General features: G+C 40.4%; 1 protein-coding gene across 3 annotated transcripts in view; it reads right to left on the bottom strand.

The window, feature by feature from the left end:
• The window catches only part of PCSK1 (proprotein convertase subtilisin/kexin type 1), a 48608-nt gene that overhangs the window by 24210 nt on the left and 5726 nt on the right, over positions 1-18672 (bottom strand). For all 3 annotated transcript variants that reach the window (XM_012477576.2, XM_012477577.3, XM_012477578.2), the window contains exons 3-8: positions 16993-17103; positions 14626-14772; positions 13215-13291; positions 7268-7356; positions 3874-4046; positions 1953-2165 (exon numbers count right to left, since the gene is read on the bottom strand). In XM_012477576.2, coding sequence (XP_012332999.1) covers positions 1953-2165; positions 3874-4046; positions 7268-7356; positions 13215-13291; positions 14626-14772; positions 16993-17103 — 810 coding nt within the window. The remainder of the gene's footprint in view (positions 1-1952; positions 2166-3873; positions 4047-7267; positions 7357-13214; positions 13292-14625; positions 14773-16992; positions 17104-18672) is intronic.

The following is an 18672-nucleotide window of genomic DNA, read 5'->3' on the forward strand; positions in this document are numbered from 1 at the left end:
ACAAAAAATGCTTAGTATGTAGTTTGCACTCACTGTTGACTAGATTTGATGCCATGAGTTGGTGTCCACATTTGCGCTTTGAGGAAAATGCTGGGTCTTTAAAGCGTGCTGGATTTAGTTCTGGGTTCAGATTCTCTAACTGCTACCTAATAGATTTGTCCTCAGGCAAGTCGTTTGACTCCCTATCTGTAAAATGTGACTTATATTCCCAGACTCACATGCTGAGACTTAACCAAAATGTTCTCTGTGAAAGTATTTTTACATGATTTTCTTGCAAGTAAGGAATTACCCTGGCTAACTTTAGGGTAATGAAGAGATTGCTGAGAGGAAGGGAAGAAACTAAAAAGACTTCCTGTCTGCCTTAAGGACCACGGCACTGCTGGTTGGGCCAAGGGATTACTAACAAGACACCCACCCAGGCTCCAGCACTGAAGTTCTAGCTCAAGATTTCGATGTGTGGGAGGGAGGTGTAAAAAAATAATTTGTTCTATTATCACCTCCACTGGCTTCCTGCTTGGAGTTGCTGAATTTCTCAAGTTATAATGGCTCCACTCCTCAGAGGGCTGCGGAAGCAAGCTTGCCCTTTTTACCTGTTGACGCAAGCAAGCCCCCAGAGATGACTATGCTGGGAAAAATGTTTGCGTAAGAAAAAGGTTATGTTACTGGGACTGTCTCAAATAGAATCCACCAGCTGTCTCTCCTAAGGCTGGCTTTCTTAAGGAGGGAGTTTTACAAAGATAGAAAACCTTTCTTCTGCTTCAGTGCAGGGTAGCCCAGAAAAGGAACAGTCTATGAAATGGTGATTCTAAAATGCCTAACAGGCCATTTTCTAAAGGCAGCTCTGGACATCCAGGAAATGACAACAGCCAGGGGCTCTGAAGACAAGCGGGGCAAATGTCTGATATGCCCCTTTCAAAAGCTGTAAAATATGCCTGCCATAAAAACCCCTGGGTAGAATGTCACTGTCTATTACTTGAGTAGCTGAAGAGATGCTCATGAGACGCAGACCCACACTTCTAAGTTGAGACCACAGCTTCGCTGACTAAACTACATTGCCGAAGAGTGATCCCGTATGAAGACGACATTCGTGCTGACAATTTTGTCGAGACGCCATGAATAAGAATCTTGCACACATTCCAAGGTCATTATTATAGGGTTCATCCAACCTCTAATTAGATCATGAGCTGCTATTTCCTTGAGATAGGATCTATATACTTTAGCTATTTGGTTCTTTCTGTGTCAGGAGTTAAACTGAGGGCTTTACATTTTTAAATTAAAAGTGCCTCCTTTTGTTCTCAAAGCTCCTAAATGCCCCTCCAGCATCATGCCCTTGAAGGAAAATCCAATAATTGCCCTTGGCCGTCTGATTCATGGAAGCAAAGGCACAGGCAAGCGAGGGCTGGAGGAACTCTCTGAGCATACAACGTCCAGAGCTGCTTACCCAGATGCTGAGCAGTTCACCTGAAGGGACACTGAGACTATTTTCCTGCAGGTCCTCCGTTCTGAGGACATAGCTGGTATAGACTCTATATTTTTATCATCTGCTACAGGGCAAGTCAGACTATATCCCTGCTATTAAAGGATCAGCAAGTACAAGGGTGATAAAGCCTCAACAACCCTAAAATCTCCTTTAAGGCTGTTTCCAGGGAGGCATCAGACAAGCAGAAAAGACATTTGGAGTCTTGGCTGTGTGTAACGACAGGTTTGGTGGCTTCTCAAGGGTAGGTTTAAAAATGACAGAGGGGAAGATCATCTTGGCAGAAGTGTCATTACCCCTGGAGAGAAAACTTTCTGATGTATGCTAGCCTTTCAAGTGAGTAAGCCTGAGTCTCCCCAGCTGAGACATCAAGCTTAAGCGAATCAATCCTACCAAAGGTCAGTTAGGGGGATCATTTGGCATGCATGCCACGCTCTCCTACCTAAGCAGAGAGAATTAGACAAAAGCAACATACGATTCGCTGGTCGGTGTAATCCCCGCTGCTGTAAGAGGTGGCCAGCGTGGAGGAGCACTTCTCAGCATACCAGGGGGACAGGCCTTGCTGGGAGGCACTGCTGATGGAGATGGTGTAGATGCTGTCTGTGTAGCCATCACAGTCACAATTATCTCCCTGACGCCCCCCGTTTCCCGAAGCCCAGACGAAGATGGACCCCTTCCCCTGTCTCCCCTAAAGGAAAAGCCAGAATGCATATCATCTGTTATCATCTGTTGGGGTCACTGTTATATTCCAATAAAATCCCCAACAAATACATGTGTGAAATTCTCAGAGATAGCTATTTGGGATTTATCTTCAACTCCAGGTCTTTCGGCTTCAATGGTGGAAATCTTACAAGGCTGTGTGTTATAAGCCACTGGACTGTGGCCCTGCCAGTCTCGGCCCTCCTGGGGTAGGACTGAGCGCATGCTTCTCTTTCTTACGCAGATTCATAATCTAGCCTTTTGCACTTACTCATATTTTTCCACCCTTCTCTTGATTTATGTCACTGCACTTGAATCTTTGAACTTCCTCCCTTTCTTTCTGCTTGAATCTTCTGGCTGACTGATAGAATGACAAAATTAGGGATTATTCAGATCTGCCTTGCAGCTGCATTAAAAAGGACTCTTCAATTGAATGGAACTTGTCAAGGCCGCCCTTTCTATGATTTTTCAATTTGTGCTCTCCAGAGTTTCTACTTTTGTTTCATCCTGTGGAGCACAAGGCTTTAGAATCTATGCAGGAATACAGTAAATCCGAGTGACAGAGCAACCCAGTCAAGGCACGGGTATTCAACAGGCACGTGCAGAGCAGAAGGCAGCACGTTTCTGTACCTGAAGAGCATTTCCAGAGCACTTGGAAGAAGTCTAGGTAGTATTTTACTAGTGTAATATCCTGAAAGCTGCAGGAAAATGAGAAAGGAGAAAGAAATGTCCAGAAATACTTTTAAAATAAGTATGCTAAAAGTAATAAATTTCTATTCAACCTCAGACCCAAATAGGGAAAACTCATTTTTTTTTAATTTATTTTTATTTTTATTTTTGAGACCGGATCTCATTCTGTCACCCAGGCTGGAGTGCAAATGGTGCAATCTCAGCTCACTGCAACCTCCGCCTTCTGGGTTCGAGCAATTCTTATGCCTCAGCCTCCTGAGTAGAGGAGATTATAGGCGCCTAAGGAATCTAAGCCGAGACCACAGTTTTACTGTTTAAACTAGGTTGCAAAAGAACGCAACCTAGTTACAGGTGGCTAATTTTTGTGTTTTTAGTAGAGGTGGGATTTCTCCATGTTGGCCAGGCTGGTCTCAAGCTCCTGGCTTCAAGTGATCTGCCTGCCTCTCAAAGTGATCTTCACTTTGGCCTCTCAAAGTGCTGGGATTATAGGTATGAGCCACCGTGCCTGGCCACAAATAGGGAAAACTTTCTTAACCCTTAACTTTCATCCCTCTGAAGAGTGATTTGGCTCTCTAAGTGCATTTAAAATTGTAGGCCAGGCACGGTGACTCACAGCTGTAATCCCAGCACCTTGGGAGGCCAAGGCAGGTTGATCACAAGGTCAGGAGATTGACATCATCCTGGCCAACATGGTGAAACCTCATCTCTATTAAAATCCAAAAAATTAGCCAGGCATGATGGTGCATGCCTGTAGTCCCAGCTAGTTGGGAGGCTGAGGCAGGGGAATTGCTTGAACCTGGGAGGTGGAGATTGCAGCGAGCCGAGACTGTGCCACTGGACTCCAGCCTGATGACAGAGTGAGACTCCATCCCAAAAAAAGAAGTTGTAAAGGACTTTGTTAAGAAATCTACAACAATGTTTTTCTACATAACCTAAGTGTTCTTTCCTTCTCTTCATATCCAAATGGTCAAGTTTCACTTCTTGTGGATCTACATTAAGCATCTTACCTGTTTGACACCATATTCAAAAGCCTTCTGAGCTAGCCGGCCAGGCCCCTCCACAGTTTTCCCATCATCATTAGGACCCCAGCTTGCACTATAAATATCTACATGTCCAGGATTGAATCCAATTGAACTGGCCTCAATAGCATCTGTCACAATGCCATCCAGCATTCTTATGCCTGAGAAACAAAATAAACAAACACACACAAGGTCAGTGTCAGTATGTACATGGACAAAGGCCCAATACTCTTACCATTTGTATTTTTAAAGGACTTTAGGAGTCAAAAACCAGGTGACTGCTAGATGTCCCCAATTTCTGTAACCCAGCTACTGATACCACAGAAAGAAGGAACATGCCGCTGCCCCTATAAGCTTTCTTGTCGCACTTTAGAGATAATACTATGTAGTAATGTAGGCAGCCGTGATTTTTTTTTTTTTTTAATTTTTATTTTTTTATCCCACTCAAGGCTCTGTTCCTAGCAGTACCTCTGGGCATTGAGTTTGAAGTGAAGCAGCATCCTTAGATGAAAGGAAGTGGCTGTGGTTGTTGTCAATTACAAAATGTTTGCCCTCCTTTCCACCCCAACTAAATGACAGAACAGCATTCAGAAAGACCCTAAAGCAGCCCTCCCACAATGCACCTGCTCATAGCCGTCTCACAAATGACTGTGGCTCCAGTGCCACACGAAGGACTTTGGAGAAGAAAGCATGTAGCTTAAAAAGATCTAGCCACAACAGAAAACTAATGAATAGGGAAAGCACTCTTGTTTCTAAGCCCTGATTAAAAATAGCCCAGAGGCCATCCTTTCATGTGTTTGCTAAGAAATATTTTCAAGAAACATGCTTCCTTTTCTTGTAAATAAGCTCAAGGATGAAATCATTGCCATGGATTTCACTCCCGAGGGGGAATCATTTTTCATCAGGACAATGTAGATGTGGTAGCTCTTTGTGCTTTCCAACAGGCTGTCACCTGTCATCAGACTTATGAATTCAAGAGCCAGGAAGGCAAAAGCAATCTGGACAGATTACAGGCAGCTACCTGGTTATTTCTGGCTTCAGGCTCATAATGCAATGGAGTGCACAGCCTTCGATTTTCACAGTTGTTTACTATGGAGCAAAAAGTAAAATGATATGTAATTGACATGATCAGTGAAAGTTGTGTTTGTAAAAAAGAAATTGTTTAAAAATGCATTTAAGGCCAAGCATGTTGGCTCACGCCTATAATCCCAGCACTTACGGAGGCCAAGGTGGGTGGGTCACTTGAGGCCAGGAGTTCAAGACCAGCCTGGCCAACATGGAGAAACCCTGTCTGTACTAAAAATACAAAAATTAGCTGGGCATGGTGGTGCACACCTATAATCCTAGCTACTTGGGAAGCTGAGGAAGGAGAATTGCTTGAACCCAGGAGGCAGAGGTTGCAGTGAGCCAAGATTGCACCACTGCACTCCAGCCTGGGCAACAGAGTGAGACTCAGTCTCAAAAAAATGTATTTAGAAAGAAAATTCCAGGTCTGCTACTTACTAGCTGTGGAATCTTGGGCAAGCCACTTACCCTCTGTGCCTCAGTTTCTTCAACTGTAAAATGGGGATGATAATAGCTCATGTGAATTCAGGATAGTCTATATGCAGCCACCATTTCATAGGCTTTACATGTAGGAACTCATCTAAACCTTACAATCACCATTTGAGATGAATGCTATAATTCTCCTCACTTTATAAATGGAGACGATGAGGCCAGGGAGGGACAATGACTTGCTCAAGGCCACAGAGCTTGAAATAGGAGAGCCAGAATTTCAGTCCTACAAATCTAGCCCCCAAATCTGTTAACCACCAGGATACACTGCCAGTAATAAGTTGTAGAGGAAGTAACTGACACATAGTAGGTGCCTAATAAATGAAGATTATTGGTAAAAAATAAAAATAAAAATAAAAACATTTGGGGCTAGACCATCAAAGAATGGAGTAATGAAAAAAATCAGTAGGCTTGGAATTGTGTTTCAGTTCTACACTGCCACAAACTAGCTGTTGATACCCTGGAGCAGCTTGCTTCTAATTCTTCCTCTACAAAATGAAGTGATCAGATGATTCTTTCACAAACTATAGCTGTTTAATTCATTATGACTTAAAGAGTGAATTATTTTACCAGTTGATTACATAATTTGTGCTTCTGCCTTTATTTTTTTAAAAAATTAACAGAACACTTTGAAGATGTTAGTATCAAAGGAATCAGGAATGACACTTAAAATTCTAAGAGTGTCCTGTGTTCATGACAGATGTATTACATGTCAGGATGTATATTTATTTTGTTTCTAAAAAGGAGTACATAACCAAATGCAAGGTGTACTCATGTAGAGTTTAATGGCATTTTATCGTAATTGACATGTTCTACAATTGATTTTTTTTGCAATCATAGTTTCTGAAAACCGAACTAAACTTGAAGCTCATAGCATAATGTGAATGCCTGCGGCAGGGATAGCATAAAGAGAAGAGACCATTTTTATCTTTTCTGTTGTTCCCTGCAGATCCACTTTCTACTCTTCTCCATCAGAACACGGACTGCAGCAATGGGCTCTCTCTTCCCATTGGGTTCAGCCAACTGAAGACCCCCACAAGAGGGTGGGTATCAAGAGGAGAATGAGGTGCCTGTGCCCCTGGATCCTCTTTGCCTAGAAGTAGCTCTGCTGTTGTACTCAAGGCCTATCCAGCAGCTTTCTCCTGTGACCACAGTTTTCCCTCTCTACTTGCTGGCGACTTTTCCTTCCCTTTGCTTCTTAAGGCTAAAGGTGGTAACATCTGTCAACCACTTGTTAGCCCCTTGTTGGTTTTCTCTAACTCTTGTAAACAGTTTCTTTATTAAAATGTCCTCAGTTGCCCTAATGTAGCTTACCATGTTTTTCCCCATAAGGACACTGATGAAAACAATTAGAGATTCTACTTCCTTGCTATCAGAGATAAAATTTGACTACTTAATGTAATAAGTATGTATTTTTTAAAATTTTAAAGTTGTTCTTTGCTAAAAAGTGAAGGACGTCTATAGAAGTGAGAGGCAGGAAAAGTCTTTGCCTAAATTTACCTACTCCTTCTGTTTCCTAAGCAAGCACTCAATAACAAACCATTCTAAATCAGAACACAGAGAAAATTAGATTTGGTTCATATGCTAGTCAACATTTCCACATTTTTTTTCCTGCGGAGATGTATAGGCTATATTCAGCTATCCATTTTCTAGGAATCCATATCTATTGATTTGTTTGCAAATCATATTCAAGTCCTGTAGCAACATTTGCATGGAACCCTCTTCTTCCTCCAGTTGTTAAAAGGAAAATTTACCCTCCCCCATTTACAATATGAGATGTAAGCCTCACATTAAAATGCCAAACTACAGGGACAATTCTCTGTTTTACCTCCAACTTTGGAATTATATGCAACTCCAACCCCGCATTTGTGATTATTTGCTTGCATGGCAATTTCTCCTGCACATCTGGTCCCATGTCTGAGGATTAAAAAATAAAAATTATAAAACATACAGAAGAACAAACATTTGTTTCGTACATGAATGAATTCATGGGGCACAGATATATTAACTTTTTGTCAGCCTTGTTACTGTCTTTTAAAAAAAAAATCAGTATAAAATAAAGCTTATGTTCAGATGAAGGGCACAAGTACTAGAGCCAAAGTATGTGACTTCAAATTCTGGCCTCTGCCATTCACTAAGGGCGTGACCTTGGGTAAGTTGCTTGTCCTCAAAGGTTTGGTCACATGACAAATTATATGTAAAGCATTTAGAACAGTGGCTGGCAGATAGTAAGAAGCCAGTAAGTGTTAACTATTGATACTATTATAAGAACTCTGACATTCAGAAACAATTTCAAAGAAATGGCTCTGCTTTATACTTTTTGGTAGCTGACTCCTCATTTTTCTCCCTAGTGACTGCCTTGGGTTAGAGTATCCTTGATCAACCTTGGTAGGATATGATAGAACAACATCCCCTATTAAGCCCTCCTCCTTTCCTATAAATATATGGCACACTAAAATGTCTGAAGATTATCTGTTCCAAGAGGAGCTTGAGATATTTGCAAGACATTACCAGCTAATTGGAAAGCCAAGATGCTCCTGAAACCCCAACTGGGGCCAGAAGCCTGAACATGATTGGTTTTGCAGTCAAGCAAAGAGGGCAATTTATGATTTCAGAGTATTTGGAAGAAAATTGCATCTTCAAAACACCAAATTCCACAACTAAAGCATCAAATCTAAAATTCTGAGGATAATTGTCTTTTCCCACCACCCTCTTGACTCAAGAGAGCCAATAAGCCAAAAGGCCATTAATGTGAATTCACTTATTTTATGATTTTATTCTATTGTGGAAACAACACAGAACAGCGTAAAAGCTACTGGTGGCTTGGAGGAGCCTACCAGATATACCAACATAGAGAAAAAGAGAGGAAGGGTTAGCTCTGAGCAATAGTGTTGGCCAGTTACATTTCAAGTCTACTATACTAGCCATCTATTAATTCAGCATAGCATGGAATACAAAATTCCTAAATTGACTGGGCCATCCAGAAGAATTGTTTGACTTCTCTTTTTCCTAAAGTTGCAAAGATGATTTTCTGATCTCCTTCCACAAAATAAGATTCCTGCTCCTTCATGTTAATCCTGGCTAGGAATTCTAAGTCAGGACAATATAATTATCTTTAATTCAAGATATTCCCTGATGCAGCAAACACCTGCTTCTCTTATGTATGCTAGTTCTTTCCTGTTTGGGGAAGTGGTCCTCCTGACTTTTTGTGATTTTTTTTCAATCATGAGGCTCCTCCTCTCAGGCAGCTTTCAAGGACTGATGCAGATTATAAGGAAGAAACCCTACTCTTTCTTAGGAATCATGAGCTTGAAGTCCCATGTGAGTCATATGGGTCTTGCTCTGCCAGGCAGAATTCTATTGAGAGTGAAGCCAAGCGGAGGCGAGCAGCACTAGAGTTGGAAACAGAGTGCTTGGTGTACTGAGAACATACTGTTTGAGTTCTTGGATCTTGCAACATCAGAAACTAGAACATCCCTTGGGTGAATATTTTTTAAATCCCTATCATACTTAATCTTTGAGTTAGAATTCTTTCATTTGCAACTGAAGCTGTCCTGACCACACCCATTCCCTAGGAAAAGTGTGCACATCTGAACACACAGAAGGCACCTTATGCTTTCTGGATGGCTTAACGCTCTTTGCCTTAATAGGAGGAGTAATTCAGTTGTCGTCTCTGAGAAATGTACTTCCAGAAGTCACCACTGCCTTCTTATATATTTTCATGTGTACAGGATGGGAGACAGGGTTCAGGATAGCAAAAGAATCCAGTGCAAGTCTTCAGCCTGAGCCAACAGAATCAACCTGCTGACAGACATCCCCAGGGTTGTTCTTTGTCCTAAAAATAATGCAACGTGACAGCACCTATTATTTATTTCTCCTTGTATATGGAGGACTATTTTCTAGTGAAAGTGGCAGGAGGATCATGGTACAAATATGTGTTGACATGTTTTCCTCCTCTTATTCTTAGGTTCCACCTGCAAACATTGAGAGAAAGAGACTTTATGAAGGTGTTCCTATGTCATTCTTTATAGACCTGCAGCGCTTTCTCTTTTCTAAGTGAGGTGCTGCAGTAAAAGAACTCTCTATTGTCTTAGAACAATGGTAGTAACTGGCATTTAAGCAAAATGATTTGTTTAAAAATTATTCCACCAGATAGTTTAAATACTACCCTTATTCTGGTTAAAATATCCTTGTCACACTTGTTATTTAACTAGAAAAACAATCTGTAATTGGTGTTGAAATACTGAATACAGATTTATGCCAGCTTAATAGTAAGTGTTACCTGCACTGTTAAGATTTTATTATTTAGTGATACCTCTTTTGACTTTCAGAGTAGCATTCAGTTGTGGCTTCTATTAATCTCATTTACATGGTAATAAAGAACAACAGCAATACAGATAGTTTGAAGAGATAATACCCTTGGGATTGGGTATAATACCTTTCCAATTGCTGTAAAGGCCAAGACAAAATGGGGCCATTCATTTTCCAAACCTAAGGGATTTATGTCTGACAACATGCTGGAAGACAACTCTATTTTTTATTATACCTTCTGATAAATGATAAGGGTGCCACCTTTTTGGTTGACAGTCAAGAGGATCCTGAGAGAGAGTTGCTCATTATGTCATTTCTAAATAGCAGGTTCTGAACTGGCTCAGAAAATTGACTTGTCTCTGCTGCTCCCAGCGGATGATATTATTCTTGTCATGTTGATTTCTCACTGAAAGAAGGTCTAACTCAGTTACCAAATGATCATCATCATCATCATCATTACAGCAAACACTTATTTAATTTTTTTATGTACCAATGTCCAAGCCATATATGTGTATATGTCCAAGTCAAATATCCTTGTCACACATGTTATTTAACTCATATATATATACATACATGTATATATATATACACACACACACACACACATATATAAACACAAACACATATGGCTTAAATAACACGTGTGACAAGCATATTTTAACGAAAATAAGAGTAGTATTTAAACTATGTTGTGGAATAATTTTTAAACAAATCAATTTGTTTAAATGCCAGATATACAGACAGAGATATAATCTACTTCATTGAGTTAGAGGTGTTAAGTGAGTTTATATATGTAAGTGTATATATATATATAAAACTCAATAAAGTATTATACATAATATATGATACAATATATATAAACTCAATACCTCACTCTCTCTCTCTCTATATATATATATATAAACTCATAGAGCTCATATAAACTCATAGAACTCATATAAACATATATAAATACAAACTCACTTAATACCTCTAACTCAAGGAGGTAGGTATTCATTTTCAAAAGATGATAAAACCTAAGCACAAAGAAGTTAAATAATTTGCTCAAGATCACCCAACCGTTAAGTGGCAGATCTAATATTTGATCTAAATTTGGCTCCCAAGTCTGCTCTTAACTGTTGGGCTATGCCATGCTCTCTCACTGCTATGTGGAAGGTTCACAGCAGACTATACTCTGGAAGAGCTTTCAGGCACAGAACAAATAGCATCATATGGGCTGCTCCCCTGGGGCCCTTGGAGCTCTCTGAGTTCAGGGAAATTATATTTTATTATAATTGTATATATAAAACAACGATTATAAATGCTGTGCTGTGAGATCCCCTTTGTTTTGAGGAAGGTTTGAGTGTTCCAGTTTCCTGTTGACTGGGAAAACTCCAGAGAATATCATTTCATCAAGAATTTGGCACTATGCAGCCATTACACAAGTTATCACCTACACTGGATCCTGGGACCAGACCCAGGATCTGCCTGGAAAGACCATATACTGCCTAGGAAAGAGCCAGGACCTCCAGCTAAGTCCCCTCAACTGCACCCAAGTGTCTGGGAACAGATTTCCCTTAGTCTTAACCAAGGTGGCAGAATGAAAGTTGTTTCTACTCCATTCTAAGAAGGCTACCACTTTTTTCCAAGTACTTACCATTTCCTCAGGAAGTGTCTGGGAACAGATTTCCCTTAGTATTAACCAAGGTGGCAGAATGAAAGTTGTTTCTACTCCATTCTAAGAAGGCTACCACTTTTTTCCAAGTACTTACCATTTCCTCAGGAAGTTCATTTAAGAAACACAGGAGGAAGGTACATTGTCACCCGTTTTAGGGGAAGAAAATGAAGTGGAGGCAGAGAGAGGTAAGTGATTTCCCCAAGAGCACCCTCTACACTGGGAATTGGCAAAGCCATAACTTCATTACAAGGCTGTGCCCTCGAAGAGTAGATGTCCCTACTTGTCCTACATTATCCTGCTTCAGAAACATAGCAAAAAGTTTGTCTGATGGTCTGCTGTAAGCTTTGAGACACTCCCACTTTCTTCCAAGGGTACCCCTGCCAGTGGTTCCTGTTGTACTTTTACTGGAATGTTTTCATCTCTAAGGGGTATTTGCCGTTAACCCCTTCGCTCAACCTCAAAGAAATAAATGGTACTGAATGAAGTCGTACCTTTGAACTATCCGCAAGCCTCCCACTTTCCCGAAGGAAGAAATAAACACCCAGATGTTGAGGCTAAGTCCAGGTGCCCAGCCTCCTATCCTGGGTTTGTTGGCTTTCTGGAGAAGGGACAATCCAAAGAAAGAAATAACTTTAGGTCAATATTACTGCACCAGCCACTTGGGAGTTCTGAGGGAGAATAAGGGAGGGAGAGAGAGAGAAAGAGAGAGAGAGAAAGAGAGAGAGAGAGAGAGAGAGAGGGAGACTTGTCTGACCCAAGTCGGGTAACAGTCCAAGAGACAGAGCCATCCAGATAGAAAAGAAAAGCACTTCATGTGACATATACCAAGATTAGATGCTTAGCTTTTTCCATCCTTACTTGTAAGCCCTAATTTTGTAGCAGCAAGCCCTAATATTGACCTTGGCTTTGATCATTTTGGTGCAAGTCTCTTCTGTGTAGAGAAAATGAAGAGGAAAGTTCGAATGTCTTCTTGATGTCTGTGACAACACTGGTAAGAACAAAGATGTTTTCTCCTATGGGCATGGACACTTTGAGGGTCCACATGCCCTCAAAGTTTCTTTGGAGCTAGGAGAGAGGTTGAAAATCTCTTGCCTCTGGGTCTTTCTTTGGCCTGTCTCTTTGCAAGTTCTTGCTCTTGGCCTCTGTGGCTCTTGGCCTCTTTCACCATAATGTGGCTTCAGGGGAAAGAGAAATAATCTGGGAGTCGGGTGCTGTCTCCTCTCTCTTCCCTATGGCCTTAGAGCAGCAGGAACTCTGGAGAAGACTGCCAGCTGGCTCAATGCCCTGGAGACCATGCTGGATTCAGGGGCCAGACCTTAGAAGTATTTCTCTTGTCTGGAGTCTGGCCATTCTCTTTGGAGAGAACTGGTGAGGGTGATTGTAGCCACCATCAGAAGTTGTGGGCATTGTTCATATCTATTTCTTTACATATATTTCTTCGCATGACTAACATCAAGCATGTTGCTAAAAGTAAAAAATCCCTAGAGGAATTGAGGGGAGGGTGGGCTCAAAGTGTGTACTCTTTATGTCTCAAACATTCTTTCTAAAGCTTCAACAATTCAGTAACACTTGAGAGGAGAATTTCATAATATAACAAGTTTAATGTAAATATGGTTCTATAAACCAAAGGGAATATAAAAATAGAAACTTTGGTTTCTGTTTTAAGCAACAAAATATTGTGTTATGATGTTGTGCATTAATGTTTTCCGAGGGCTGAAATGTGGATGAAATGTATAGTATGATTTTTCTCAAACAAGATAAAAGCATTGTAAAGTACTTCATTTCACCCAAATGCACCTTTACTCACTTGTTCTCATTTGTGGGATCATATCGGGGAAATGGATCATGGTCATTATCATTAAAATCATAGCTAGCCTCTGGATCCTAAAGAGACAACAAAAATAACACCGTGGCATTATAAAAACAAAAACAAAAAAAGCATCACTTCCCAGGCCTCTTACCCTATGCCTTCTTATCCTGGCTGATAGCTCAAAAGCCTGCATTTCAGCACTTCTGGCCAAGTCACTGAATATTTATTATACCCACAAACCAGGCAGAGATGATGAACACAGCCAGGTGAGCCAGCATTCAATTCTCAGTGAATGTTACCAAGCCTATGGTTCATAGGCAACTCATAGGTTATTGGAGCTGGAAGGAATTAGAGTTTACTTAGTTCAGTCACCCTCAGTTTTCAGATGAGAAAATTGAGGCCCAGAGAAGTTAAATGACTTCCCTAAGGCCATAAAGCTACTTAGTGACACTTTGACACTCATCTCTCTTATTAATATAGGTGCAAAGAGGTGGCTGAGAGTGGGACTCGGGTCCATGGTGATCTCCTTCAGCCTCCCAGGCACACTAAATAAACATGTAATTTAATTCAAGGGAGGGTGCTTGAAATTCAAGACAAGCTTCCAGGTTCCACTCCCTTTTCCAGCCCACCTCCCACATACCATTACTGCTACTTTTCAATACTTTCCATATCTTATAATCATTCCTTATTTCTACTCTGTGCCAGTATTTGTCCTTCTCTTTTCCTTTGCTCTTTAGCTTGGAGTTACAGCTGGGGAATGTTGAATAGGTGGAAAGGATGAGAGAAAAACAAGGGATAATCTTAAAGATGAAACACCAGCCTCCTGATCTAAAGACCTAAGATATATGATGGTGTCCATATTGTATCATAGACTTTAGAAACAATGAAGCAAATTGTTTTTATTTATTTATTTTCCCATTTCTAGAAAACTTTTCCTTTCTCATCTTGGCATATATGCCTTGGGTGGTATTCACTTTGGATTTTCATGGAAGGAACCACATTCATATAATTTTAGAATGTCAGGGATAAAGGCCCATAAAAGAGGTAAGAAGGGAAACTGTGAAAATGATCTCAGGCAACAGGCTTGATTTGATTACTTTAATGCCCCTAACACTGAGCAACTCTAAATCATTGGATTTTAGTAACTTAATTGGTGTAGGTGCTGCCCCTCCTTCTCCCAGTACATATACTTTTGTACAATTTTTGACCCCACTGAATTATTTCAATGCCCACTGGTATAAAATAAGTTCATTTAAGCTAGTGGGAAGTTGGGGAAGGGACAAAACCTTGGCCCATAATCCCAGGGACTGACACCAGAGCAGCATCCCCTTGAAAAGAAGGGAAGCCCCAACTGTGCATCCGCACAAACAGCTCCCCAAGTCACAGTCATGAGAAGGAATACACTTACATAGTTGGCATAAATGTCTGTGTGATTCCACTCCAAGCCATCATCCAGTACAGTGATAACAACTCCTTTGCCCGTAATACCTTTTTGCCAAACAGGTATCACGTGAAGGTCCAGCTTGGGCAGGGCTGCTGTCATCCTGGTATCTTGCTGGTAAAGACAAGAACCATTGGTAAAATCATAATTTGCTTGCTACAAAATGGGCAATTAAGTTCCAACCTGGAGACCCATCTTTCTTTTTCCTTGGGTCACTCTACTCTTTAGAAGAAGCCAATTCGGTGAAATGAGAAGCAAAGTTGAGAGTAGGGCCAAATGAACCCCCAGCATGCTGCTCTTCTCCCCATTGTCCCAATGGACATCACTTGAAAGGATGAATCACCTGCGCTCCTTCTCTTTGAACTACATGGCTTTGAAGAATTTTATCCCTAAATTTCTTTCATTTATAATAACATGCTCAACCCTTTCATCTATGGAAGCTTTATTTGATAGTCTATGTTTTCATCTCCCCCAAAATCCGGATCCTCCATTGCCACATTGAGCTCTCATTATATTGCCTGGTGCATAGTCATTCATGCATGTTTTAGAATTTTTCTTCTAAAAGAAAAAGCAGAACCTGGAATGCTCAGGAGACTGTGATTGCCTCAGGAATTGCAATGTAATTGCCTATTTTTAAGTATGAGTGATTTAGGGGGTAAGTATCTGTGAGAGGAGATTCAGTTTTCCTTTTCAAGTACATTTTCTGATAGTGTGTGGGACTGTACAGAAGAATAGTTGGGTAGCAAGGGAACACAGATATAAGCACATTTCTAAGCATGTGGGAGAGAGATAGTAAAGGAATCCCAGGTACCTGGTGAAAGGGTCAATAAGAAATCTATAAATAACAACAACAAAAGGTGTCAGGAAAAGAACTGTCCTCTTGCTGTTGTGCCCTCCTCCCCATAAAGAGGTTGGGGGGTGAGGTGACAAGTATTTACCAGGCTGATATGAAGCCGAATCATAGGAGGCTGGAACTACACACAGATTGTTGGCTAAAGTCAGAGAAGAAGGCCTCTATGTCAGTTGCGGGAGCAATTATAGAGTGTAGTTGTTAAGAGTGTGAACTCTGGAGTCATGAATTACGGTCCCATCACTAGCAGCCATGGATTTTAGCAAATTATTCTACTTTCCAATATCTCTGTTTTTCCATCTATTAAATTGGCATAATTACTATTTCTACAACACAGATAATCATGAGAACAAAATGAATTAATTCATATCAAACACTCAGAATGGTGTTCGCCACACAGGAAATGCACAAGTGTTAACTGATAAGTCTCTTCTGCTGCAACGAGCAAGTACTTAAGATAGTGGCAAGAGGCCGGGCATTGTGGCTCACGCCTGTAATCTCAGCACTTTGGGAGGCTGAGGTGGGTGGATCACCTGAGGTCAGGAGTTCAAGACCAGCCTGACCAACATGGTGAAACCCCGTCTCTGCTAAAAGTACAAAAATTAGCCAGGTGTGGTGATGGGCTCCTGTAATCCCAGCTAGTCGGGAGGCTGAGGCAGGAGAATTGCTTGAACCCAGGAGGCGAAGGTTACAGTGAGCTGACATCGCACCACTGCCCTCCAGCCCAAAGAAAGAAAAGAAAATGTAGTGTCAAGAGAAACTGATCCCCTTTTCCATTCATTATGCAACAAGAGTATCTAAGCCTTAACTTATGTTTGTCAAGAAAAATAATCTTTTATAAAATTCTCAGCAATAAATCTTTATATTAGCGTATAGTACTACCATACAGACGTAACATTAAACAGAAGAAAGGACACCCTGCAGGTAGAGAGAAACACTTAACAGTTTCTCCACTTAAGGATTTAGTAACTCTCCTAAAGGTAGAATGGTTTGCACGTCTAGACATTTGCAATAGACTTTTCTTGTGTTCCCTCTTTTAGCCTCGTTTAGAGATTCTCATCTGTGTCATGTAAGAATTGTCATTCGGGGTTGTATATGCCACACTGTGTTCACTATACTCTGTCAGTGCTTTAAAGGGTTCTCAAGAATAACTTTAACCAAATGAGATTTTTGCCATGAGTACTGTTTTTTGGAACCCCTAACCTGCAAGACATGATTTTTCTGCATTTACCCCAAATATACTTAAGAAGACAAAAAAGACAACCACTTCTCTCTTCACAGAAGCTAAAGATCTCTGTTCCAGACATCTTTACTCAGCAAAACAGAAGAGGCAGCTCAAGAAGTTCCCATCAGCCCTAATCTCCAGATAATATAGCTCCCTATGAAATTCTCTATCATAAAAAAAAAATCCATGTTGCAAATGTAACAATATAAAGAAGCCAGGTCCCAGGGCCCACCCACACAGTCCTTCTGTAGATACTTACCAAGTACCATTGCTGGTTCCACATGGGATCATTGAAGAGATTTACTGCTGAGTCTCTTAGAGCTGAACGTTTACTTCTTTCTTTTTCATACTGTTGTTCAGCCCATATCACCTACAAGGATTTTTATAGCAAGAAAATCAAAAGTCAAATATCCACCTCTGTATCTTTCCTCTAACTATCCTGCAGTATGCTTTCCATCAGAGTTCAGGCAGCTCTGCAGTATTTTCATTTGACTACAGATCAAAACTGGCACCTCAGTGAGAAGAAGGGATTGCCCACTGGGGAGACGAACATTTCCTCTATTACAGTAAAGTGCACCTTTAGGGGGAGGAGAAGCAGTCAGTGAAATGATAATTCCCTCAAATTATTTACATTGTGGTTACAGTGGAAGCAAAAGTTCAGTCTGCTTTCATCAGCAAATGGACCATAATACTCATTTTTATATTGAGGTTTCAGGGCTCCATGGATGAAAATTTGTCTGCTTTTGTGGGGTGAGTCAACAAGCCAAGAGACTGCTGTTATAATGCTCTTAGAGATTAATTTCTCTTTCTTTACATACAAAAGGTAGAAACTGCAAGTATTTCATAAAATAAGAATGGTGCTATATCTTTGCAAAATTGAAACTCTGCCTCCCCTGTGCTTCAACCTCTGCTTAAAAGTACTTAATATGAGAAACAGATCCTGGGTGATGAATGAGTACTACTGACCACACACACTTACCATTAATTCAGTCTCCTGTATTATGCAAAGAGATCTGACAATACAAAAATTACCTGCCCCATATTTACAGCATAATCCTATTATACTTGAAGCCTTGAGAGAGTGAGGGGCTCCCTTGTAGTTATATTTATTATGAGATAATTCTATGCTTTTATTTTTCTTGGTAGCATGACTATTTCCTACCCAAAGCACATCTTTTCTGCTGTATACATGATGACAATTCAGTGTGTGGTGGAATATTGTTAATGTGAGAGTAATCATAAATCAGTTCCAAAAATGAAAACTGGAAAATAATTTGCAACTGAAGGATAAAACCATCCACTAAGACTGCCCTGGATTTTCAATTAAAGAATATACTGCAAATCTATTAAAAAGAATGGGAAGAACTTGAAAGCTAGAAATTAGTCACTATGATTTATATTTAAAGTGCTTGTATTTTCAAGCTTCATTGTTTTGGCTTAAAATACCTCAATGCTTGGAATGCTGCCCAACATCTGAGTTGATCTCTGGAAGCTGAGTGCTAGGGAACAAATACTAATCTTTGGGGTAGAGAGTCACTTACACTTGGAGATTTTATTAACAGACTTGTAAAGATATACTATAGCTGAATTTCACAGGGCTAATTTGAAGGAATATTATCCTCCATCAAAAAAAAGAGCAATAAAATGAAAACCAAGGGCAATTTGTTAGAAATGGGATATAAGAGGAGACACTCGGCTATCTGATCAGACAAACATCCACTTGTAAAAGACAGTGTTATGATTAATGTCATTAACTCAGAATCACATATTAATTTCTACAAGAGCAGGCTGAATGACATAGAGGAAAATTGATAATGTCTTTCTATTATACATAATAGGTATCATGTACTTAATTGTAAATAATACTTTTGATCTGGAAAGAGCATTAAAGATCATCTACTTCAACCTTCCAATACAAGTTTCTATGGTTCCAGAATGG

The sequence above is a fragment of the Aotus nancymaae genome, unplaced genomic scaffold, assembly GCF_030222135.1.
Source record: "Aotus nancymaae isolate 86718 unplaced genomic scaffold, 86718_ANA_hifiasm-v0.15.2.pri h1tg000014l, whole genome shotgun sequence".
NCBI classification, from domain to species: domain Eukaryota; kingdom Metazoa; phylum Chordata; class Mammalia; order Primates; family Aotidae; genus Aotus; species Aotus nancymaae.